General features: G+C 38.0%; 1 protein-coding gene across 8 annotated transcripts in view; it reads left to right on the forward strand.

Moving 5' to 3' along the window:
• PTPRK (protein tyrosine phosphatase receptor type K) overlaps positions 1-24,834 on the forward strand; it is a 407,780-nt gene that overhangs the window by 374,324 nt on the left and 8,622 nt on the right. For 3 of the 8 annotated variants that reach the window (XM_071806572.1, XM_071806569.1, XM_071806571.1), the window contains 13 exons: positions 2,956-3,116; positions 5,239-5,274; positions 9,206-9,390; positions 11,227-11,314; positions 12,078-12,154; positions 12,349-12,366; positions 14,773-14,809; positions 16,517-16,614; positions 17,332-17,448; positions 18,241-18,395; positions 19,500-19,635; positions 21,725-21,874; positions 22,443-22,616. In XM_071806572.1, the coding sequence (XP_071662673.1) occupies positions 2,956-3,116; positions 5,239-5,274; positions 9,206-9,390; positions 11,227-11,314; positions 12,078-12,154; positions 12,349-12,366; positions 14,773-14,809; positions 16,517-16,614; positions 17,332-17,448; positions 18,241-18,395; positions 19,500-19,635; positions 21,725-21,874; positions 22,443-22,616 (1,432 nt within the window). The remainder of the gene's footprint in view (positions 1-2,955; positions 3,117-5,238; positions 5,275-9,205; positions 9,391-11,226; positions 11,315-12,077; positions 12,155-12,348; positions 12,367-14,772; positions 14,810-16,516; positions 16,615-17,331; positions 17,449-18,240; positions 18,396-19,499; positions 19,636-21,724; positions 21,875-22,442; positions 22,617-24,834) is intronic. The other 5 variants (XM_065833276.2, XM_065833278.2, XM_065833280.2 and 2 more) reach the window with 3 other exon arrangements.

A 24,834-nucleotide genomic window follows, 5' to 3' on the forward strand; every position in this document is an offset into this window, starting at 1 on the left:
ATGAACTTTTTCTATACGTGTTGACCAAAGGAGTTATTGTGAGGGCTGGCAGCACTTTTGGCTGTGATTGAGCAAAGTGGTTACATTCTTAATTTTAAATAAATGCATAAAACCCTTGACTTCAGAGCGGATCTAAGAATGCTCTCAAGTGCTTTGATGAGCCAGTGGTGTCTGATAATACTCTTCTACGTTTATAAGCAGATTAGTCTACTTCTTTAAACAAACTTAAAAATTAAAAAAAAGCTAAGCTGGTTTAGCTAACTGCTGTTCTCCAGTTTATTGTGACATATTATAATTTCCTTGTTAAATAACAATTGCTTCAGCTCAAGGTAATTAACCGCACAGTTTCATCCTATGATGGAGCACTTTTCCTCTCCAGCTCCCACTGAAACCCCCACCTGCGCAGGTTCACCCAACTGGATCCTTTAGGAGATAATGAGAATCATTTACACTTTCTGTCAGCCTCAAGTACTTTAACCTAACGATCTGGTTAACTATCATGAAGCATAGATTGTATATGCCTTTAGCTGAGTGAAGGAAAGGAAAGGAAAGGAAAGGAAAGGAAAGGAAAGGAAAGGAAAGGAAAGGAAAGGAAAGGAAAGGAAAGGAAAGGAAAGGAAAGGAAAGGAAAGGAAAGGAAAGGAAAGGAAAGGAAAGGAAAGGAAAGGAAAGGAAAGGAAAGGAAAGGAAAGGAAAGGAAAAAGAAGTCAAACGCGGAGGGATCAAGGAACTGTTGAACAACACACCTGTCCTCCCATTTCCCAGCAGCTTTGGGTTGCAGCGCTACAACACAATAGGCCTTTTTAGGAGTTGAAGCAGAATGTAAGAATTAGAAAGCAGCTACTGTAATAAGCTAATAACTTGAAAGCCTTAATAGCTGTTGATTTATTTAGCGTAGCTAGCAAGTTTTGTTACAAAACTATGCTTCAAAGGAAGGCTTAATATAACCGAGAGATGAGATGTAATAGTCTTTTTGTTCCGTTTCTGAGGTGGCATTAGAAAAAGGAGATCTTCAGAGTATAGAGACTATCTGAAAGGCTTTGAAACTTTAAAAAAGCAGTCTGAACTAGAAATGCCAGTTCTGTATAAGCTTTGATAGTATTGGGAACCAGTTATAAAGCTCAAGCAGTTTTGCTTCTGGAAGTTCTGATGGTATTCATTTGTTCAACTGGAGTATCATTTAAACCACCTTTTCTTAAGGAATGTGTGGAGTAAATGTATAAAATAAAGCATTTTAAGGGAGACATCCAACTGTCACTGGTTTTTCAGTTGTCACTGAACAACTGATAAACAGAGAACACTTGTGTACATCACAAGGATTTGATGAAAAAATGATAGGTTTAGAGACCACCTTTGGGATTTTTGTAGCAAGAGGGTTATTGAGTAGCAGTTTTCCAACTAGTCTATTTGTAAATGGGGAAAAGAAAGGGGAGGATGGTAGCAGGGAGAGCGGAACAAAACAAGGAGAGAAGTCTGATTAGTGAAGGTATCTTCATTATTCCCAGGAGTGCTTTGTCCATCTGTATCCTATTTTGTGGCCCCTTGTTGAGAACCAAGACTTATTAACTTAATAAGCAATCCTCTAACATTTTCTTAAATATACAAAACCATGAAGTTCTTCCTGCCCTAGAGGTGTAGGTCCTTTCTGGTAAATGTTCCCAGGACTTAACATGGATGGATAATTTTGACTTTTTGCCTACTGTAGGAGTGTGGCACAGGATATTAAAAGTTATCAGAGAACAGAAGCAGAGCAAGCAGTCCTTTTAGTCAGAGAAATGTAAGATAAGTACTACCTGAACAGTTAACAGGGCATTTGATGATATTTTATGAAGAAAAAAAACTGGGAATCTAAGCTGTGTTTTAAAAACATACATTTTCAAGAACGCAGTATATTTTGTGGTGATTGTATCCTTCTCATGTGGTGTCAGATTTATCCAAATGAACAGTTTGACTATCTGTTATATTGCAGTCACAGCTTCAGATTAAAACAGATTTCTGAACAGTTTAACGTGTGTCACAGGTTCCTGCAGAACCAAGGTGCACTTCTTGCTGCTCTGCATGCTTCCCACTGCTGGAGATACATGCTTTAAGAGTAGTAGGCTCTAAATTATAATTAAAATATATTGTCAGCTTCCATCTGATTTCTGAAAACAGTGAAAATCACTTCTAGTTCTTCATCAAAAGGAAAGAACTGAGAAATATTTCAGAAGTGTACGCTTTCAGGGCTTTGGCTGTTGATTTGGGGTGTTTAGTTGTACAGATCAGGTTCCTGTTTAACTGTGATAAGTTCGGAGTGTGAGACTGTTAATGTCAAAATTTAAGATGTTCCCAAACTGCATGAAAGGGTAGAGGCGGCGGGGGGGGTGTTTTTTAAAGAACCAAAGTTCACTGTCAGGAACAAAGTATGGTCTTGTATACTGAATGGGAAGAACGACTTCTTAAATAAAAGGTATATGCATGCATATAAAGTAATCATGTTTCTTTTCTTATTTCATAGGTTTCTTGACTAACAAAATGATTTAGGTTAGATTATTTCTTTCTAGCAAGGCAAGCAAGGGGAATGAATTATCCATATATAAAATCAAAACAGATTTAAATGGAGATGGTTGATAAAACTGCATGCACAGATGCTTCTTATTTATCATTTCAGTTAAAATGTAATTATATTCCCTAATTTGTTTATATTAGTGTAATTACTCTGCAGGAAAAAAAAAAATATTACCAGGGTACAGAAGTTAGCACTTCCATTACAGCTTTTGTGTGTGTACAGAAAACACATGATCATGACTCTTTCGTAGCAGCGTACAGAGTTTTATCAATTTCACCCTGAAAAAGCTGTACATGGGAAATTCTGCCAGACTTTTCAGTCACGCAGGATTATAGATGTTGATTACTGTAGACATCAGTATTCATCAAATATTAAGATGGTTTGGGTTTTTTTTTTTGGCTGGGCAGCAAACTTGCGAAGAAGCGCAAAGATGCCATGGGGACAACTCGCCAGGAGATGACACACATGGTGAATGCGATGGACAGGAGTTACGCTGACCAGAGTACCCTGCATGCAGAGGATCCCCTTTCAATCACATTTATGGACTCTCATAACTTCAGCCCCAGATGTAAGTACAACATTGATAGATACTCTGGAGTGTAGGTGAATACAGAAACATGGAAAACAATCCTACTTTTTAAGGAGAATTGTTGTAAGCTACAGGTTTTCTAGGAACACTAGTAAACCCCAAGGTTGAGTAGGCATGTTTGGATGTTATCCTTATTGGTATGTGACCAATTATTTAAATATTTACATGAGCTTTCAGTAGGAATTGATACTTGTTCTAGGGAAAATATTATACTTCTAGAATATCTCAGCTAAAATCCGAAATTGAGTTTTCCCTCATAAGGATTTTTAAAACCAACATGTTAAATATTACTGCGTAACACCACGTCTGTAGTGAATAATAATATGAGGTGCAAATTAATTTCTTTCTTTTGGCAGTATGGACATTATAACAGAAGGAAACATTGACAATTTTCCTTGCTGTTTGTGAAGTTTAGGAATGAGCTTCTTAATATATCTGCAAATTAGCTCTGTATTTGTATTCCTTTTTTGTAGACTTGCCAACTGTCTGGTTTTGACAAAGTTTGGCAGTTTGGGTTTCTGACTGTTAAATGTCTGGGTTCTAGCTGCCACCGTCCAGTACATTTGCCTCCCAGCATCTGCACTATGCCTTGCACAAAAGTAAAATACTCCACTGGCAAACTCTTGAGTATCTCAAAACTGGTGTGTGAGTAATTGAAGGGACACAGTTCTGCCACAGAACTGGTGGGAAACTGACCTTGTCACAGCTACATGGATTTGTGGTTTGGCTTTAAACAGATCTGAGCAGCCTGAATTGCCATCTTTTGAGAAAGGCACTCCACCTTCGCTTGCCTCCCGTACTGCTTAACACGCTTGAGCAAAATACATCCCTTAAGGCTCTTAAGTTCTTTCCTGAGTGTTGTAAGGAAAATGGATTTTAGAGGAGGGTTTATTGCTCGGTTTATTGAAGCTTACCAAACTGCAGAGTGCTAACATTTTAAGTGTCTCATAACCAATTATAAACGGCAGTTTGGTAACAGCCTGCAAGGTTTTCTACTCAGATTTGGCTGGAACTCTTTGAAAATTTTCCAAAGTTTGGCATCTTGTTGGCATTGAAATTTGTGGAGGCGGGTTTGCAAAGGCAGTTCCATTTGGACTAAGTCATGGTGGATCCCAGGCAAAGTATTCATCAGGAACCTACGTGGCTTAGTAAGCCAGGGCTGCCAGGTGCTTGGGCAGCCTTCCAGATGGACTGACATTATGCCAAAAGCCCCTGAGCCCCAGCCACACAGCTGTCCTTGTTGGCTGGCAAAGAAGTTTGGCATCACTGTTTTCCAGCATCCTAGGTATGTGATATTTTGGGGTGCTGGAGGACTGAGTTTTCCTGACCATCATCTATGCTGAGGCAAAGAACCTTCCAGGCTTTTGAGGTTTCCTGCTATACGGCAAACTTTTAGGCAGAATGCTTGAGAACTGGAACTCATTTTTGGCACAGAGCTGTTGATATTTTAAATTTTTGTTCCAGATTGAAACAAAACCATATTCTAGATTCCACCATTTCTGTCCAAAACAGCACAATTGTCTCTGCATGGTTCTAGTTGTGACAGTGGATTATAAAATCCTATGCATTTTATTCAAACATCTGTGTCTGTGTATCTTTGATTTTTCTGTACTCATTAAGAGTAATATCTTTGACATTGTACAGAAAAAAGCTATTGACTGTAAATATGCATATAATTTTTTAAATTGCCTGGAAGACTTTAAAGAACTAACATTTTATTTTGAGATATTTGAGTATTACATGTGAGGATGGGTTTAAAAAGAAAGGAGTTGGTTCTATGAAAGTGATCCTTTCTGGTGAAGCAAAAGAACAATAGTGAAGGAGGAGCCCATTCAAGAACTAAATTGCATGTAATGACTTCTTTATTTCATTTCAGTAAGAATCTCTTTGCCTTTATCATTACATTTCTGAAGTCCAAAATCACTACCTTTCATTTCTCTTTTATTCAGGATGCTTTCTGGAACTGTGTATTCGTTCTGTTGTAACAAAATTAATGGGGTTTAGTTACCACTTGGTTATACTCTGAAGTATATTGTTTTTATTTTTAAAAATACACAAATTGAGGGTAATGTGTTTCTTCACGAGCTTTGTTTTCCTGCAGTGCCCAATGATCCACTTGTGCCGACAGCTGTGTTAGGTGAGGACCCTAGTCCTTCATTATCCATTCCTGCATGAGTTTCATCTCCTTGCATGGTTGAACATTGAAACAGCTTGTTTTATGTAAAAGATAGCTATACTGTTGTCAGAAAATAATCCTACACTCAGTTTATCAATTCAAAATTAAACTGACTCTGCTTTTAGAATAAAAATTATTTTATGTACTCATTAGGAAGTTAATCATAGTCAGTCCTACCTGAAGAGTAAACGAGGAAATAGGTAAATGGAAAGTATTAAAACTTTTCTCCCCAGACCATTCAAACTGAGTTTCTATGAACTGACATGTGAAACTAGAACTCTATTAAGTGATACATAAAACAAAAATTTAGATCCATATTAACATTATTTAGCACCCAAAGCTCAATCTTCTAAGTAACATGAAAGAAAAGAAAAATAGAAAAGCGAAAATATTCTGTAATATACAACAAGAAATACCAAATTTTTATGTAGGTTCTGTACAATTATTCCTGTATGCCTATATTAATTACATATTTCAATTGACCTTACTAAGTTTTTCAACTTTATACTTAAAAAATAAAAGCAGATCTTGGAAGGGGCCAAGCTGCATATTTCTGTGTCACATCTAACACTTAATACATGTTTTAGAGTTGTTGGGTTTTTTTAAAATACAAAGATAAAAGTATAATTTGTACCCGAGTTTTTGGTGCGATAAACACAATGTGCAGTGTTGAGTTTCAGTCAGTTGCTGAGGTTGTGTTAGAACAAAAGACAAATATCAGGAGGTGGATGCGAACATAAACTGAAGTGGAAAATTAGATTCCTAGAAGTAAAACCTAAGGGGACCTGGAGGCAGTTTAATCCCTTCTCTGTTTTGAAACGGGATGTTATACATGTAATATAGACTCTTTATGGCCATTGATTGCCTATTGTGTTTTAAAAATTTGTAGTGAAGAGAATTTTGCTCTTGCAGTGGCATTTCCAGTGCCTCGCTCCTCCTAAATAAAATTTAAAAAAATCGAATCCATGTTAGTATTATGTGAGGCCCAAAGCTCAGTTGTCTGAGTATTACCTGCTACTCACTGGGTGTTACTACTTAGTATTATTATTGCTTACTCCTAGTTTTTCCTAACTAGACTAATCTAAACTAAATCTTCCTAGCTGTGCATTGAGTCATTTCCTTTTGAGAGACTCAGAAAATATGGAGAACCAACACACTCTTGTCCATTTAAAACAGTCTTTTACCCATTGAAAGGCTCACGTGTCCTCAGTTCTCTCTTCTAGTTGACTTTTAGTGTTTCTGCTACTTGAACTGCATTTTGTCCTTTTTATTGTGCTCATGTTGCTGACTTGCATTGAGTTACCTGCTAAAATCCCAGTTATCATTACCCAGTCCATTATTCCATTTCACAGATATGTATTTGACTTCCCTTTCTTACACACAGTATGTTGCATTCACTGTTTAATCCACCTTGTTGATTTTTGCATTGTCTTCCAAATAACGTAACTTGGAAATCAGATCCTGTACTTGTTAAGTGTGTGTGGTGCTTTACCACTCAGTGCCCTCTGCCCTCACTGTCCACGTATTTTCTGTCATGTTATGCAAGTTGTGGCTAAAAATATTGATAGAAAGTATGCCCAGGAGGATCCTTTGCAGATCTTCATGTAAAGTGTCCTCTGAGACTGACAGCAAATTGCTATTTGTGAGTAGTCTTTAGTCTTTGTCAAGCTGGGTATACTCACCATATGGGAGATCTGTTAAGTCATATTCTGCCTGATTCCTTTTGATAATGTTGCAAATGCCATTCTCTTGACTACAGTGGTGTCTGAGAAAGTTCATAACCATCAGAGCAGTTAGATGCTGGAGCCTTCCACTTTGGGCCCAAGGAAGCCTAACCAGGAGGTTTAAGTTTATGAGACATGGTAAAATAGCACCATTGCCTGAAACAGCAAAGGGTTAAACTCAGTAATTCTGAATACTTACTGAAATTAGATCAAGGGACTTACAGAAAATGAGTTTTTTCCTGAAATCCCTCTAAGATCTTCTTGTCTCTTTTAGCTTTATTTCAGGCGCTTACAAGCTACATAGATACTATCTGGTACCACTTGTCAAGCCATTTCTAGTAGCTCATTTACGCTATAAGCATGTTTTATAGGTCAGCGTGTTGCCACTAAACTGTGGCAGACACAGGCGACTGTGAGCATCAAGAACAAGGAATTAATTGAAGAACAGTTTAATAGTTCCTGTCTGCATTTGCGCCTCCTGCTAATGGTGTTTTGGAAATGCTAGTCTCCTGGTATAAGCAAAGCAATGCTAGTTGGAAGAGGTAATATTTTTCATTGCGTGGACTGAAAAAGTACAGAGAAGTAGACAAGCTTTTGGGCACACCATGTAGAAGGGGTTGGCTACCCATAAGCTTGTTCCTTTGGAACTGGATCATTTGGACTATTACATCTCCATATAGCCTTCGCTTTGCCCAGCATCACAAAACAGTTTTCCTCTGTTTTATTTTGAAATGAGCAAAATTTTATAGGCTCTAAATTATAGAATGTTATTTTACGTGAAGCTCTTATTAGTTAGTAGCTGCACTAGGTTTCTTTTTCTTCATGTATAGGTTATTAATGCTACTTTCCATTCTGTGTACATTAGCACTAAGTTAGTATGACAATTTTGCTTTTCTCAAGGCCCTATCATTACATTGATGGCATAATAATGTGGCCCTTATATTTTTAAAATGCCTTTCATTGTTACCTATTGTGAAGCTTTAACAACTTTTAATGTCATTTTCTTTTAGTCATTTTCTAATATAGTCCTGAAATAAATTTCTTATGTTCTGTTCACTCATTGTTTTTTACTGCTTCAATGGGTTAAAGTGCCTATTACTGGTAAGTATACTGTGAGGAATGGGGAAAACTGCAAATCCTGAGGTGATTTGAAATGTGTGTGATTTAATATGGATAACACTACAATAAAAAGTGACTGCTGCATGTCACTCACATTATTAGGCAGTTTAGTGAGGCATAAATGTACTGAAATTAGCAACTTCTGTGACAGTTCAAAGAATCAAGTTTCTTCCTAGGAGATCTCATTTCAGAAGGCATTAACAGGGTTTGCATTTTGGTTGAATTGCAGAAAATCCAACCCTTGGGGTGTTCTCTTTTTTCCTAGAGTGTTTTACTTCCTAATCTGTATCCTTTTCAAGGAAAATGGTAAACTGATTTCAAAGAAGCGTAGGAGCTGTTGACTACTAATTAAAAAAAAAAAAATCACTGAAGGGATTGACAAAATGTGATCACTTCATGTGGCTATGACATTTGACTTTGATAAGAGGAGTGGTGTAGCATAGGACATTGAAGGAGACTTATTTGTTTATACAGAGCAAAATCTCTGTTGAAATCAGCACACTCAACAGTTTCATTGCTTGACTAAAAGACCTGAGTTAAAATGACCACTCTGAAGTGCTGATTTGTCTTCCCAAATGGAGGTGGTGTTGTGAAGCCGTAGCATAATTGCTTCTCTTTTTTACTGGGATCTCAATTCACTGTTACTTTGCTTTAGACAAATGATGTGCTGATACCACTACAGAGTTATTCTAATTTATTGTTTAAGGTGTAGTATTGCTGTTGATACATATTAGCCATTAAAAAAGTTACTTTGGGTGATAAAAGCTGGAGTTCCCAAGTACATTAATGTCATAAAGTTTTGTAGCTTCAAATAAAATGCCCTCCAGACATCTTTATTGCGGGATGAAGGATTGCAAACTTTTGTATGTGTTTGCAGTTAAATTCCTTTATGTACTTCACAGTATTTATGTGCTGGAGAGTAAGTGCTGTGCGTTCTCAGAAATTAGGCATGTTATTGAAGGAAGAGATTGAAAAGAGATGTTGATGTATATAGCAGCAGGTGTTATTGCCCGGCAAGTATCTAATTCATTGATTTCTTGCAAATACAGATGAAAACCACAGTGTGACAGCAGAGTCCAGCCGGCTCCTGGATGTCCCTCGTTACCTCTGTGAAGGCACAGAATCCCCGTACCAGACTGGGCAGCTGCACCCAGCCATCAGGGTGGCTGATCTCCTGCAGCATATTAACCTAATGAAGACCTCTGACAGCTATGGATTTAAAGAGGAGTATGAGGTGAGATCTTCAGTGGTGGGTTTTTGCTAGGAAAACTCCCTTTGAAAGGGGCAACCTTTTGTTTGCTTTGCCTTGCAAAAGGATGCAACTAAACGTTATGGGTTTAAGTGAAAAACAGCTAAAGACAAGCAGGCTTAAGATTCCTATATATGTAACCCAAAAGTGAAATAGTGAATGGAATCCAGTAGTTTGAGCTTTTACAAGCACGTGGAAAAAAGGGGAAAAAAAACCAAACCACAACAACAACAACAAAAACGAACAAACGAAGACTGTGTATGTTCCTTAGGGTATAAGAGGACATGCTCTGCTGAATCTTTTCAATGTATTGTAAGAAATTGCCACCCATTTGTTGTTGGTTTTTAGTTGAAATGCTGTAATTAATTATGTGAGCTTTCTGAGCCATCTTCAGTGCAGATCTCTTTGATTAGGTTAAAGATATAAGCTGGCTGGTTTTGCAAGAAGCACTGACTTGGAAGCACTCTCATGGTTTATTGTAGCATCTCAGTAGGGCAATACTGGGACTAAACTCCCACTGAGAAGCAGTAAAGACTTGCTGAGAGTAGTAACGTCTTGAAGTTCTAATTAGACCTGCCTGAGCATGTCTACTTACAACTTTAATGTTAAAATGGAAGCAAAAAATTCCCAGCAATGGAAGTAGAAGACAAGTACAGACTCATTTTACTTCTGATCTCTGAATCCGTTGTGATTCTTTGGGATTAGAATATCAGGCAGGGCACACAGCAAAGATTTGAATGGCACTGCCAAGGTCGCTCGCAATAGAGCTAGGTTTAACATGAGTTTTCTCCGAGTAAGTAATCTCTTCTGACTCAGTTTTCAACCTTCTCTCCTTTCTGCAGCTGTCTCTACTGTAACATGAGAACTGGAATAAATAAATGTGTGGTTTTTAAAAGAATATTATTCTCTTTTCCTCTCTTTTACTTAAATACACTTCATTATTTCTATTCTCTAACACTATGCTCTGCCTAACTTCAGGGATAAGCCCAAGTGTCAACCACTGTGGGAGGGAGGGTGGTCACTGATGCCACATCAGGTGTTTTCCTGCTTGCTGCTTCTTCTGTTACCATACACTACATCTTTGCCTTGGCTTGGGCTTCTGGGTGTGCATTAAAGTTTTGTTTGTATGGCTACTGTGTACTTTCTGGAGGTCACTTACCCAGATCAGGATAAGAGAACATCTGGAAGGAAAGAATAGCGTAGACCTGAACAGCTGTAAAATACCTACGGGCAATGAAGAAAAAGCCGAGGAGGCATAAAAGCTGCTTCTATCACTACTGAGAGATTAACCTCTTAAAAAGAGTTCAGAAATGTAGAATAATTTTGCTAATGACCAGGGGGAGGGATATGAGGAAAAACACCATGAACAATGAACATTGGCAGAGGAGGCTTCCTGATGGCTCTGTAGGAAAAGAAGTCATTTTACTAAGCAATACGAGTAAAGCAACATGAACTGTAGTACACAGGCTATATATTATGGTGTCTTGTAAGAAGGGTGATTGGTCTCCCTGCGGTTTCTCAGCTTACTGCTGGTCCTCCATAGCAAGGATGTCTGAACAAGTTTAGCCTTCCAGCGATTCCAGGATTTGAAATCCCTCTGGAGCCCCTCTGGAGTGACTTGCCCACTGACCTGTAGCAGTGAGAGGGGGAGAGCTGCCCTTCCTCTCAAGATGTATTTCTGTATCAATAGTACTGCCTGGGTGACCAGAGCAGGCGAACAAAGCTGAGCTTACTTTATGGTAGGGCAGTTCTTTTAAACTGTTATTTTTGGAGATAAATTAATGGTCAGAATGTTTTCTTTCGGAACGTTTTTATTTATAGAGTTTCTTTGAGGGGCAGTCAGCTTCTTGGGATGTCGCTAAGAAGGATCAAAACAGAACAAAGAACCGCTATGGAAACATTATAGCATGTGAGTATCGGTGCGCTTGGTTTGAGCGATAGCCGTAGTCGTGTGTTACTCGTGCCATGCTCTCTCTCTCTTTACAAGTCTCCGGTGGCGTAGATGCTTAATTCCCCAAGCGGAGAAGGAGGATACTGCCTTTTCCAGCATTTTTTTTTGTCCTTCACAGTTTAACTTTCTTCCTTTTATAACTCAGGCTGAATTTCACATTTGTACCTCTGTTGTGCAAGCTGTGGTAAGCATGTAACAGCGACAAGCTAGCACTTAATTTGGATGTTAATTCCATTAATTCACAATTTACTATTGTTTTACAAATGCAATGGAACACACAGGAATGAAGGTACCTTTTCATCAAATCCCAAATGTATTGCTAACCCTTATGTTATGACTTCTTTACTTTTTTAATGCCTCGATATGAACTTAAGCAGGCTTGGGTTGGAAGTAAGGAAACAGTAATCAGGATTTTTGGTTTTCTAGATTACCATCAGTGGAGCTGATGTTGAAAGGAAGTTTGAGCAAGTAACCTGTTTTCTTTGTGTCTTTATAACCACCTATAACAATACCTTTCAACTACTCTTAATGAAGTTTAATGAATGTTTTTGAAGTAATTGGAGACCTCAGACAAAATGGTTCTTTGTAACTCTGTGTAAACACTATTTAAGGGTTGTGAGGTGCTTATTCCAGCTGATCTTGGCTTTCTAGATGACTTACCTTAATATCTCACTTAAAAATCGCACTTCAAAAAGGCACTGTAACCACTTGGTTTTTACAGATGACCACTCCAGGGTGATTTTGCAACCTGTTGAAGATGATCCATCTTCAGATTACATTAATGCCAACTACATAGATGTGAGTGGACTGCACAGCTTTCTCCCTCTCAATTTGCCAGCTTCTCTATGTGAAACTATTGCATGTTATGCCTACAAATTTATTGAAAGCTTTTTTTTATTAAGAACAAAATGTACACTTTCCTTGTTCTACGTCCTAGTACTCACTGACATTGTTGTGCTTTCTTTCACATCTGACTTTGGTTTGGGCTGTAGATTTGGCTGTACAGGGATGTAAGTACCACTATATGTGAATAACAGCATCCTATTGTAAATATTTAATATAGATATTGTTATCAATTGCTTTCCTCTTCTATTTTTATCAGTTGATAACTATGCATGCCTCATCTAATTTATCTCATCTGTTCCTTTAAAAATTTCCTTTTGTGTGAATATTTTGTACCTGTTTTGAAAAGATAATTTTGCCTTTTAACATAGCTCTGAGTATTGTTAGATATTGTTAGATAACTTGGGTGAACTTGTCTGTTAAAGAGAATTTGCTATTCGCTTTTTTTTTTTTTTCTGATTATTTTGGCCACTAGCATTTCTTTTCCTCTTCCCATTTATATGTGAGAGGCTGGATAGTATGCCGTACTGTAGTTGTCTGAAAATGTACTTGTGAAGTAGCCGTAATATATGTTTGTCAAAAGGGAGGGATGATGGCCATTTGGGGGGGATTTTTTGTTTGTTTGTAATAATTTAGACAAACTGTTTAGCTGACATTTATCTTAAGGTGGTAATTTAGGTATTACAAAGTATATACACACACACATATGTCTATATAAATAAATATTTTAATGTAGTAGAAATTTCCTCACTTCTACAGAAAACCTCTGAAGTTTCAAAATCTATACTTTGATTGCAATATAAATGAAATTATAAATTTAAAAAGTACCTGATACAGGAAATTTGAACAAATTCTGCCAGATGTTTTTATTAACAAAATATAACTTTAATCTAATTAACTCTTTAGGATTAAACAAGTTGTTGTATTCAAAGTAATTCCAAAGTAATTAAAAAAATATTGGAATAGCTAGTAAAAGTGTCCTTAAAATACGTGGCTTTGGTTACTTTTCTTTAGAATTGCACCTTACTAATTTTTCCTGCCCACTGTTAGTTGATAAATTATTTAAGACCCTCTTGACTTTCCAGGATACAAAAATTTGGCTCCAGATATATTGCTGTATTTTTAATTTGATAATTTAACACAGCAGTCTCTGTGAAGTGTTAAGCCTATGATATTTTGCCTTGGGCCTTAAACAAGAAAATGTTCACAGATTTATAATAGTAACAGTAATAGTGATAGTAATAATTGAGGCAGTTGCTTCTCTTACTTAGGAGTAAACAATCTCATTATAACTAGACAGGAAATCTACAAGTTAGCACTTTGCAGTTTTAAAGTGACATTTTTACCTTGTTCTATAAAGCATTGCTGAGTGTAAAACAGTGTAGCAAAGGTTCCACTTTCATAATTTGAAGCTGGGGCTTGATATTGTGGAGTCCAAGAGAAACATTTTAGTCATTTGTTGCAATCTTGGTCTCTTGTAAAGCCAAGAGTAAGATACTCAAAAGTTTTTTTCATAAGCCCCAGAGGAAGATGCTCTCACTCTGGACAGGGTGTGGAGAAGGATATAAACTCCTTGGGTACATTGAAATCTTTCACTTAAGTACCATCTTGTGAATACAAGGAATCCAAGGACTCATGTTCCCTGTAATGCAATACTTAAATCATATGGCCTAATAAATCTGTAACCTAGAAAAAAATTGGAGTTATTTCTTTAACATTTGCACGTTGCAAAATTCTGTATTGTCTTCTCACCAGCAATAGTAAAGTTTCTTTCCTCTTTGTAGCTAATGTTGCTGGCACTGGTCAAAATATATTCTGACTGATTTCCTCAAGAGCAGTAGCTCTTTGTGGTTTCTATGCAGACGAGTAATGCTGTACAGTACCACTAGCACTGGCATAGACTCAGCGAACTGGAAAGGCTTAGTTGTGTAGGGTTACCTATGTATCTATATATCTATCTATATATGTATGTGTATATACTTGTATGGATCACGTCTAGCATAATTGATGCACACTTTGTGCAGTAGCGCAAAATATTTTGCAGAAGATTCCACTGCAATAGGACCTTGATTCGATGCACGCACTGCAATGTCCAGCTCCATCCCATTTAGTTATGGCTTGGGTACCTACCTCTTTGTGCCTTATGATAATTCTCTGTTTAGAAGAAGACAAAAGGTGTGTATCTTTTCGTATTGGATAAATTGGGAACACAGATCAACTATTGAGATAATCTGATAGCAAAACCAATTTTTACTAAATTTTAAATAAACACCCTGGTGTATCTGTCTGGGGAGATGTCAATAGAAGACTGATTTTTAGGCCCAAGGGACCCGTCTAGAATACTCCTTCCTGATGCACTGCAATGTCTGTTCAAGTTAGATGTTCTTATTTCCATTTTATCTGTTGTCATTCAAACCTTTTCAGTATTAACCATTTTTTTAGGTTTTAAGCTTCATGCTGCTCTTAAATATTGGTTTGTTCTGAAAATGTTGTCTAGAGATAAGAATTATGCTTTTATTTTCCCCTCTCTGTTAGTAATATGGTACTCAAACTAACTTATATTGCTGTTTTAGGGATATCAGAGACCAAGTCACTACATTGCAACCCAAGGTAAGAATCTGCCAGCATTAATCAAACCGAACAAGTGTTCTCTGTAGTGTCCAGCAGTGTTTTGGTAAAATGGAAGTAAACGAGAACAAAGCATATACAATATTGTGAGTTGCCATCCTGTGTTATGGTAAACTAACATAGCGTGTTCAGGTGGAATGTGAACAAATGCAAAAATTGCACTAATTTGTCATGTTAATTAGCTATTGAGCAACTCTTCAGGTGATAAATTCAGCTGATAAAGTCAGAAGATACTACCATGATTTCCAGTTGCGAAGATGAATAGAGAAAAGAGGCATGTGAACAGAGAATAGTTTCAACCTGCCTTGAGGCATTTTTCTTTCTGTATTATAATGTATTATTTTACTGTCTTGGATTTCATCCAGGATGCAGACGGTGAAGATAGTAATGATAAATTAAACACTATCTCAGAAAATCTGGGTAAAGTAAGGCCAGAGAAAGACAAAGCCTCTTTGTAGGAAAAAGTGAGGGAAATCTTCACCATATAATACCCTGCTAATAAACAGGGGAGTTAGAGGAAAAAAAAGAGTTCCTGTGGAAAGTATTCCTTTTGTATTTCTGATAGAACTCCTCACAATGTGCAAAACCAAATAGATTGCACTGAAATATCAGAGGCTATGAATTAAAGTAAAAATAATTAGATTTAGATGTGTCATTATTTGATCTGTGAATATAATCAGATAGTGGGCTGGAAATATCCTGTTATTTGTGCCCTCAGTTGATTATAGCTGCACACAGGAAAGACAAACTAAAGGCTTGTTTTAAAGCAGGACCTTCAAATTTCTGTACACTTTTTTTTTTTATTTTTGTGTAAGTGCTGTCTAAACAGGTCTCTCTGTGTTAAGTCTACATTTATATTTTATTTCTGTTTTGCTATGTAAATCATTGTGCATAGTAATGTGTAAAGGACACACAAATTTATTGCTGCTTTAGTATGCAGCCTTCGATCTACCATGTGAAGGAATATGACTGAGTCTTCAGATGTGTGTTATATATAGTAATATTTATACTACTGCTGGAGCATGGTCAGGGACCTGTTTGTGAGATAACTGTAACAGGGTACTGTCACTCAACTGGACGTGTCTTGTCTCTGCAGCAGAGCAGGAGGCAAAGCTTAAACAGTGGTCCTCTTTTGCTTCACAGAAAAGCAGTTAGGTTAGTTTAAAACAAACTTTTAAACTTCAGTGGGAAGTTTATGGCTCAGCACCTACTCGTGCTTGCATACTTGGCCGGGAAGTGCTCAGGGTCTGCACCACTGGCCCTCTCCTGACTGAGGCTTCACTCTGGTGCGGGCATCTCCTCCGTGAACGTCTGAAGAAGCTCACACTCAACGCATTATATTTAACAAATGTAAAGCAAACCTAAAAATGTATGTAACTGTAAATGTAGTCACACATTGCTGTGTCCTTGTAGTTTTCAGCAACTTTTGGCATTTCACCACGTGGCACACCTGCTAATAGTTTCTTTCAAGTGGTAATTCAGTTAAGCTGAGAATATTCAGCTTTGGTTAGAAATAAAAATATAATCCGCAAACTGGCCTGATGATTTGATTATGTGGTTTCACAAAGCTTTCATCTTTGAGTAAGTGTGTTCATGTGTATCAGCTCTGAAAAGCACTGCATTTTATTTTTAGCGTTCGCTTTGGCTGGGGTGTTTTTGCAGAGTATTACCTTCAATTTTTTCTTGCAGGTCCAGTTCATGAGACCGTGTATGACTTTTGGAGAATGATATGGCAGGAGCAATCAGCTTGTGTTGTGATGGTCACAAATTTAGTGGAAGTTGGGAGAGTAAGTTTTTGGTTTGTTTTTCTTTTAATGCTACAAGCCTAAAGAAAAACCTTCTGACCAGACACATTATCAGCAGAATGTAGAAGAGTCTTGTGAGGGACAGCCAAGCATCATGAGAGGACATGAAAGGGGAAAAGTCCAGACATTGTTGTGGTTATGGTCTTGTGTAAAATCAAAACTAACTTCTGAAGTCTGTTGCTGTCTTGCTTTCATGAATAGTGAAAAATTGTCTGAATCTGAAATTCACATTTCAGCAGACTAAATTTGTATATTGTCACTCAAATGAGCAGAGTGAGTGGACTAGTGAGCAAATGCGCTTCTGTATCAGTGGCTAGAAATCAGCAAATTATTTACAGTTTAGCAGTAACATATCCCTCAGGGAGTAATATCAAGTATCTGGGATTACTTGCAACAGTTTGATTACTGATATGAAATACATCCCAGTTTAAAAGAAGCGGAAAAGTATTCCATAGCTCAGCACTAAAAAAAACATGAATGCGCATTTAGAAATGATCTTGTCACCTAAGTACAGCTGTGTAAAGCAGTGAAAACTCAGTAGCTAATGCTTAACTTGACAGAAAAACCATTAACCATGACAAGCCACGTGAGTGCATGGTCATTTTGGAAATAAATGTGATGTAATGTAGTACATGCAGTAATGTATCCTCAAGTTTTTATTGTCCTTTGGTGTAAAATGTATTCCTGTTTTGTATTTAGGTCAAGTGTTACAAATACTGGCCTGATGACACAGAAGTTTATGGGGACTTCAAAGTGACTTGTGTGGAGATGGAGCCCCTTGCGGAGTACGTCGTCAGGACCTTCACTCTGGGAAGGGTGAGCACATCTTGAAAGGGCTTGGCAAAATACTGTCCCCTGGTAGCAAGGAGCATGGAGGAGGCTATGCTTGCACTTCGTGTTCCTGTACAATACCAAATCCCCTCTTGTCTGGTTAGCAGGTCCACAGTGTAGGCAGCCATACCTCACCATGGGAGCAATGCATTGATTGCATCAGCACTATCCAAACACATGTCTCATTGTGGGATTTCGAATTTCCCCAGAAATGTTAACGGATATCTCCCCTCTCTGGCAGTCACCTCTTCTCTGTAGCCACACTTCCGAGATGAGCTCAACTTCTGGCTTATGAGTCATGCCTGTCATTCATCTCCACTCTACCCTGAATGCCGCTGAGTCAATCTCACTTAATCAAAGAACAAACTCTGTGAATGCAATGTATGTGATACAGCTGTGGTCCTCTGGTAAATCATTATACTTGCCTGTAAATGTAGCAGACCATTGTCTTAATTAGCAAAACTTGTGAAAATTGATGTGAATTGCATCTAAGTCTATTTAAAAAAACTAATAAAACAAAACTAGCATATTTAATGGCTAAAGTAAAAATTATGAACTTCAAAATAAGAAAAAAATGACATCTTTAAGATTTGTACAATATTTGCTTTAAATAATTGGTGAAGTGATGAAAACAGCATGTAGATTCTATCAGTGTGTGTTATCATTATTTGAGTCAGAGAATATTTAGTCTACAAATCACTTTGAATGTTGGAACTTTTTTTTTAAAATTCAGAACCTTTTTTTTTTCTTTCTTTCTTTCTTTCTCTCCTTTTACAGAGGGGCTACAATGAAATCCGTGAAGTCAAACAGTTTCATTTCACTGGCTGGCCAGATCATGGAGTTCCTTACAATGCCACAGGCCTCCTTTCCTTTATACGGAGAGTCAAATTATCTAACCCTCCTAGTGCAGGGCCTATTGTTGTCCATTGCAGGTGTGTACAGAAGAGAGAGATAGATTGAGTTTTTTTCCACAACTGTCTATGTGATTATTTACAGTATTCTTTTGTGAAGCATCCATCATTTTGAAGTGTTTTGGTTTTGTTGTTCCCTTTCTGAATCACCTAATTAACACTGTGGTAAGATTTGGCTGTCTACAGCAATGTTTGGAAATAACCAGATTCTAGTACACTTTTTCTGAACAGAAAAGAAAGACATTTTTCTTTTTCCTGCAAGAGCTGCACCAGCTAAATCATATGATACTTCAGGCTATCATTTTAGGTAGCCTACAACAATTTGTGGCATCATTCGAGAATAAGTGTAGATACAGCTGCTTTGATAGCTCGGTGGTGCATATAATATCTGAACAGATTATTAATTTAAATCAAAGTAAACAAGTAGGTGAAGGAATATGGAGTGAGGTTAATGGCAGCAAATATAGAATGTTGTTTTTCCTGTGCAAACTTCCAAGGTTTGTGTTGTTGTGACACAGTCCTTTGATAAATAGAATTTTCATTCAGCACTGTAAAATGTTTAATTATATTCTGTAGGTAAAGTTAGTTTAGAGATCTTAAGAATTCACTGTGCAAAAACTGTCCATAAATTTATATAAAACCGAAATGAATCAAGAGAGATTCTTTTGTGTGCTGTTAAATGCACTGCCTGAACCAGCTTAGAGCTTGTCGAGTAAAACAAACATTTGAGTTTCTTATTGTAATGTATTACTTAAAAATCATCCTTAGTCTTATTAAATAAAAACAAGGTCTGTCATATTTTGAAGTGCATGAGTTTAATCGTCCTACAGATTGCAATATAACTAATTTTTATTTTTTACTCTAAGTATTGATCTGGATGATAAAAGGCGGAAACTTTTTTTTTCATGTTATTTAGTGGATCAAATCTGATGGAAAAAGTTTGCTTTGGGCACATCAAAAGATTTGAGGGACATTATGAAGAGAAGGAGACAGTCTAAAAATTAGATAGTGGTTATGATGTAAAAACTGAATGACTTAATAAAAATGGTATCAGTTATGCATTCATAAAGTTTTGTAGGTGTTTCAGTGGGGCTATTCCTAACAGTATTTACTGATTCTTTTCAGTGCTGGTGCTGGACGGACAGGTTGTTACATTGTGATCGATATCATGTTAGATATGGCAGAAAGAGAAGGTGTTGTTGATATCTACAACTGTGTCAAAGCCTTACGGTCTCGTCGCATCAACATGGTACAGACAGAGGTATGGCAGTTTACCTTCAAAGCACCTGATGCTTTCGGAACCGTGCCAGATCAGAATTTCACTGTTACTCTGAAAAGAGCAGGCAGCGGCCCTGTTGAGAGGTTTATCTCCATTGGGGGGCATTGCTCAATGCAAACAGCACCCAGAACCAGGGTGGTGCAACAAACCTACCAGTTCTTTCAGTCTTCACACAAAAAAGTGCCCACCTAACTTTGTAACAGAAGGATTTTTCAGGGAAGACCCTACAGTAGGACTGTCTGACACATCTCTCCTCTGTTCTGGTATCAGCAATTCCAGGAATCCAAAGCTGGAATTTCAGCAGGTTGCCACTGGTCTTAGACTGTCTCAGATCACTTTATCCATAATCTGAATCACCTGTGGAACTTTCTGTCCATTTCGCTCTCCCTTGTCAGCTCTGTTTTTATTTGCTTCATTAGCCTCATTGCCACACGTTTTCCCTTTTCTACCCTTTTTGTCATCCAGCATGCCTTCAGCAACTCCACATTACAGAATCACAGAATGTTAGGGCTTGGAAGGGACCCTGAAAGATCATCTAGTCCAATTGCCCTGCTGGAGCAGGAACACCTAGATGAGATTACACAGTAATGTGTCCAGGCGGGATTTGAATGTCTCCGGAGAAGGAGACTCCGCAACACCCCTGGGCAGCCTGTTCCAGTGCCTGTCACCCCCATTAAAACATTAAAACCATTGCCTTAGTAATGAATCCGTAACAGCTCCCATTCTGCCACTGCAGGATCACTGAGTTTCCACAGAAACATAGATTATTGATTTATATTAAGACAGGTTACTTGAAGTGGTTTGCCACTTCTCTCTCCCGGCCTCCATGTGGACATATATCTGAGAAGGCATTTCACCCATAATATTGAACATGACCACAAGGAAATCTCTGCAGTTGGCAGCCAGGCATATCAAATGTAATTTGGTGCAGTTTTTATTCTATGCTGCAACCTGTGGCAATTGAACAAACAAACATTCCTCATCAGCTACCCCTGTGACAGGGCCGTTAACCTTTGGCAGGTACGTGGAGTGGAGAGTTGCAGTGTGACTGCTTTGGCTATCCCGATTTAATCTTCTCTTGCATGTGAATTAACACCCCTACTGCTGTTCCTTTCTCTTTCTCTCCCTTTTGCCTCTTACCTATCATCTTCTCTTAGAGGTTCATACTTACGCAGCAAGATAAAGCTGTAATTGCAGCAAGTTCTTGCGATGGTCATCTAGACAACAGTGATGGCAATAACTCCCTAGTTATGTGGGTAAGACAGCACAGACTGTAGAGCCAGAATACAACCATCATCCCTGGACATGTGCTCTTATTACAGGCACATGTTAAAAAGTTTATGCTGTTAATAACCTCATTAATATCCACAGTAGCTAGGTGAGGCTGGCACAGTTCTCGCACTTTGCTGTATAGACACGGTTTACATCTGTTACTCTCAGGTTCAGTAAATATAATAGGCATTGTGTAAAAATTGATGAGAGGCCTGACTGACGTAGTAATGCATCTGTCTAGGACTCAGGTTATCTCAAGGCAAGTGAGAATTAAAAAAGAGGTGAAGAAATGCTGTTTCTATTGGGACACACTTGAGTTTATTGCAAGCCTAGAGCTGGCTATCAGACAACTGGTGTACTAGCTTGCATGAGCAGAATGCAGCATGCCAAATAATTGCTAATCACTCTACTAGTGATTGCACCAATTTACACTTTCTACTAGTATTATAAGGCTGACGGCTACTTTTAAGAAATCAAAATCAGTAAAACAAGTCACTGATATATAAAAAGAAAGCCACAAGCACCACAAGAAGATGAAAAACCTCATGTTAAATACTTGGTATACCTGTTCTGTTAAATTTTACTGAATGTAAACTGGTTTTGAAGAAAACATCCTTGTTAACTGCATCCCAGTTAGGACAAGATTGTGTTTGTACTAAAGCATTATTTAATAGATTGATGGACACTACCTTGAATTAGTTTTACAGTCTGTAGATCTATTTATCCTAAAAGAAGGAACCTTCTCTTGTTTTTAATGTTGTAATGTCTGTAATTTTTGTTTCTTTGCCTAATTTGGTAGGAGCAGTACATCTTTATTCATGATGCCATTCTAGAAGCTTGTCTGTGTGGAGAAACTGCCATTCCTGTCTGCGAATTCAAAGCTGCTTATTTTGATATGATTAGAATAGACTCTCAGACAAACTCTTCACATCTCAAAGATGAGTTTCAGGTATTCACAGTTTCTGCTAACTCTTCATGTGACAACAATTTTTTTGCCTCTAGATACATTTAATTTATTTTAAAGGGAAGGGTTTTCATATGACATTTATAGCATTTGGTCCCTTACTTCTAGTCTACAAAATAAAGCACCCATGCTAATGTGCTTTGCAAAGTTGTTTTAAATATTGAATATCCTCCTTTAAATAAAACTGCAGTAAACATATGCCTGGCATAAAGAGCACTGACTAGGAAGCACAGAGTTTTGTCTTGTACTTGCACAGCTAGGGCAGAGCTCTTTAGGGCTCCAAAGGATCCTTTGGTTTTATTCCTTTCGAAGGGGATGGTGTCATGCAGAACCTGTTCAGTGGTACACAGAACGCCTTTTACACCTGCAGCTTAACCCCTCTTGGAAAGCCCCAGCACATCCATCAAACAGATATGGGCTCTTATTTGCTACTGTCTTCTCGCTAAGACCTCGTGTTTTCCCATATTGCAATATTTTAAATTAAATCTTGAGGAGTCTCAAGTCCGCTGTCTGTTAGTTCAGTGTGCTAAAGCAAGTGTCCTCTCTCCCTTAGACCCTGAATTCTGTGACCCCACGCCTGCAAGCAGAGGACTGCAGCATAGCCTGCTTGCCAAGGAATCATGACAAGAACCGCTTCATGGATATGCTGCCACCTGACAGATGTCTGCCTTTCTTAATTACTATTGATGGGGAGAGCAGTAACTACATCAATGCTGCTCTTATGGACGTAAGAGACTGTCTTCTTTGTCTGCATAGTGTGCCGTGAAAAGCTGTGTAATATGAGAGATAGCCCTTGCTCGTTTAAGAAAGGGTAATTCTTTCTTACTGTAGTTCCCAGTAAAACAGTCCTAATAAAGAAGGGTGGGAGTAATGGGTAAGAAACCCTACCAGCTTGTGTTGCTTGTTCAGGTTTGTTATCTTTAGTATTTTACATCCTGGTGGGACGCACTGGAAGTCTCCACTTTTCAGCAGCGTTATATAAAGGTCTGTCTCCAGCCTTTCAAATCTCAGCAGGATCTCAAAAATCTGCTGTTTGTCAGGAAGTAAATATTACCTACCCCAGCATGAGGTTACTGTCACTACTTTGTAAAAAAGAGTTATATTTGGGTAGGAGAGACAGGGGAAGAAGGAAAACAATTGTTTCTTTGACATGTTTGGGGATAGGGTTGTGGGTTTTATAGTTCATGTTTTGAGTTGCAGCTCTTTAAAGTTTAAACAACAGAAGTATGATCAGGGGAAAAGGTGAATTAGTGGGGAAAACAGAGGTGAACCTGCTTATCTGATTAATAAAGCAGTTTGTCACGTGTGCTGTCAAATACCTGCCTGTGCCTTCCGTTAGCATTTCCCAAGTTAGGCCCCTAAAGCCACCTTTACAGTAAATACTTAAATAAGTGGCCTGATTTTCAGGAGCATCTTCCCTTCCTCAAAAATAAAGTGCTGTCAGAAACTGCAGTGTCAAGAAGAGATGCTGGAATAAGGTGGCAAATAGCAGCAGAAATCATTGGGACTGAATGGTATATTTGTCCTGGAGTTCTGCCTGAGCTAGTGCAGGAAACCTTTGAACTGCTTGCAAGATGTAGTCCCTAATCTCACAATTAGCTATTGTGCCAGAAAAATAGAGGAGTAGCATATGTGAGACCAATCTATTAGGGAGTCACTGGGGCTGAATGAATGAATTAGAACAGTGAGCATAATTTTGGGAGCAACCAAAATTGTTTAGAATTGCAGTAAAAATTACATTAAGCACCTGGATAAAATTGCTGTGCTATGGACCAACTAACACAGCTGTATAGAGGAGTGTGATTTGGGGAGAAAGGAAGACAGCACAGGCTGAACACACAGGGTGGCAGGAGGACTCTGAGTGTGTAACAGTGTGTGGCAGGCAGGGACAGGAACCAAGCAATGTATTAATGGGTTAGCAATCAGAGGCAAGTAAGGAAAGACAAAAATGGTAGCAATAAAAGGAAAAAAAGCAGCAGAAAGAAAGTAATATATTACAATGAAGGCATATAGCGAGGCTATAAGTATAGGGTTAAAACTTTGGGTAAGAAAAGCTTTTTCTTGGCCTTTCTCTTCTGTTGTTTGGTTGGTTTGAGTTTTGTTTTTGTTTTTTGTTTTAAGACTGATTTAATCGGAGAGTGGGACCCCGCTGCTGAGCAAGGAAAGGGAACTTTCAGTAGCAAAACAGAAATGGAAACTTTCCCTTTCCACAATGTACTTCTCCCTGTGTTCCCACAATGAAGTGTCAGTCTCCCAGTGTGACAGCAGATCTCCTGCCCAGTCTTTTTGAAAACCTGATCATCTCAGGCTCAGTACATTCTCTCATCTCAGGAAGGACCAGAAATGATGGGGAAGAGAGCTAGGAAAGCATCAGCTAGTACATGTTTTATTTCTTAAAAGTGCAAATGGAGAATTGATGTTGGTTCTTCCTCTTTGCTTCCTGGGCAGACCTAGGAAGTAGGACACAAGCTGCTGCTATCTCAATATGCTTCGTACATTATAAAAGGATAGCAAACGTAGATAAAATTGTCAGCCTCCTTATTCTGTTGTCAAACAAGTACTGATGCTAAAGGCATTAATTTGTTATCTTCACAATTTACAGCAAGTAGAAGGATGAAAATAATTGTATTTTCTCCTTCTGGACTTTACACTATGCTCTTCGATGGTATGTTGATATATTGCACATGAAGATCCCTCATACCAATTTTCAAACAAGCAAACTTCCATACCAAAATGATTCAGCCACCCCACCAGGTCTTTTTCCTAGGTTAATTTACTCTATTTAATTCCATTAAAAAAACAGCCAAGCTTCTTTTGGTACCAGCGTGGGTGCTAAACATGGGGATTTCTGCATTGCATACGGTAGCCCCAGCACTTTATATTCAAACTGGTGACTTACAATCCCATCCACCTACAAGAATATTCACCATCTTACTCTGTTTTTC

This window comes from Patagioenas fasciata, chromosome 3 (assembly GCF_037038585.1).
Source record: "Patagioenas fasciata isolate bPatFas1 chromosome 3, bPatFas1.hap1, whole genome shotgun sequence".
Lineage (NCBI taxonomy): Eukaryota > Metazoa > Chordata > Aves > Columbiformes > Columbidae > Patagioenas > Patagioenas fasciata.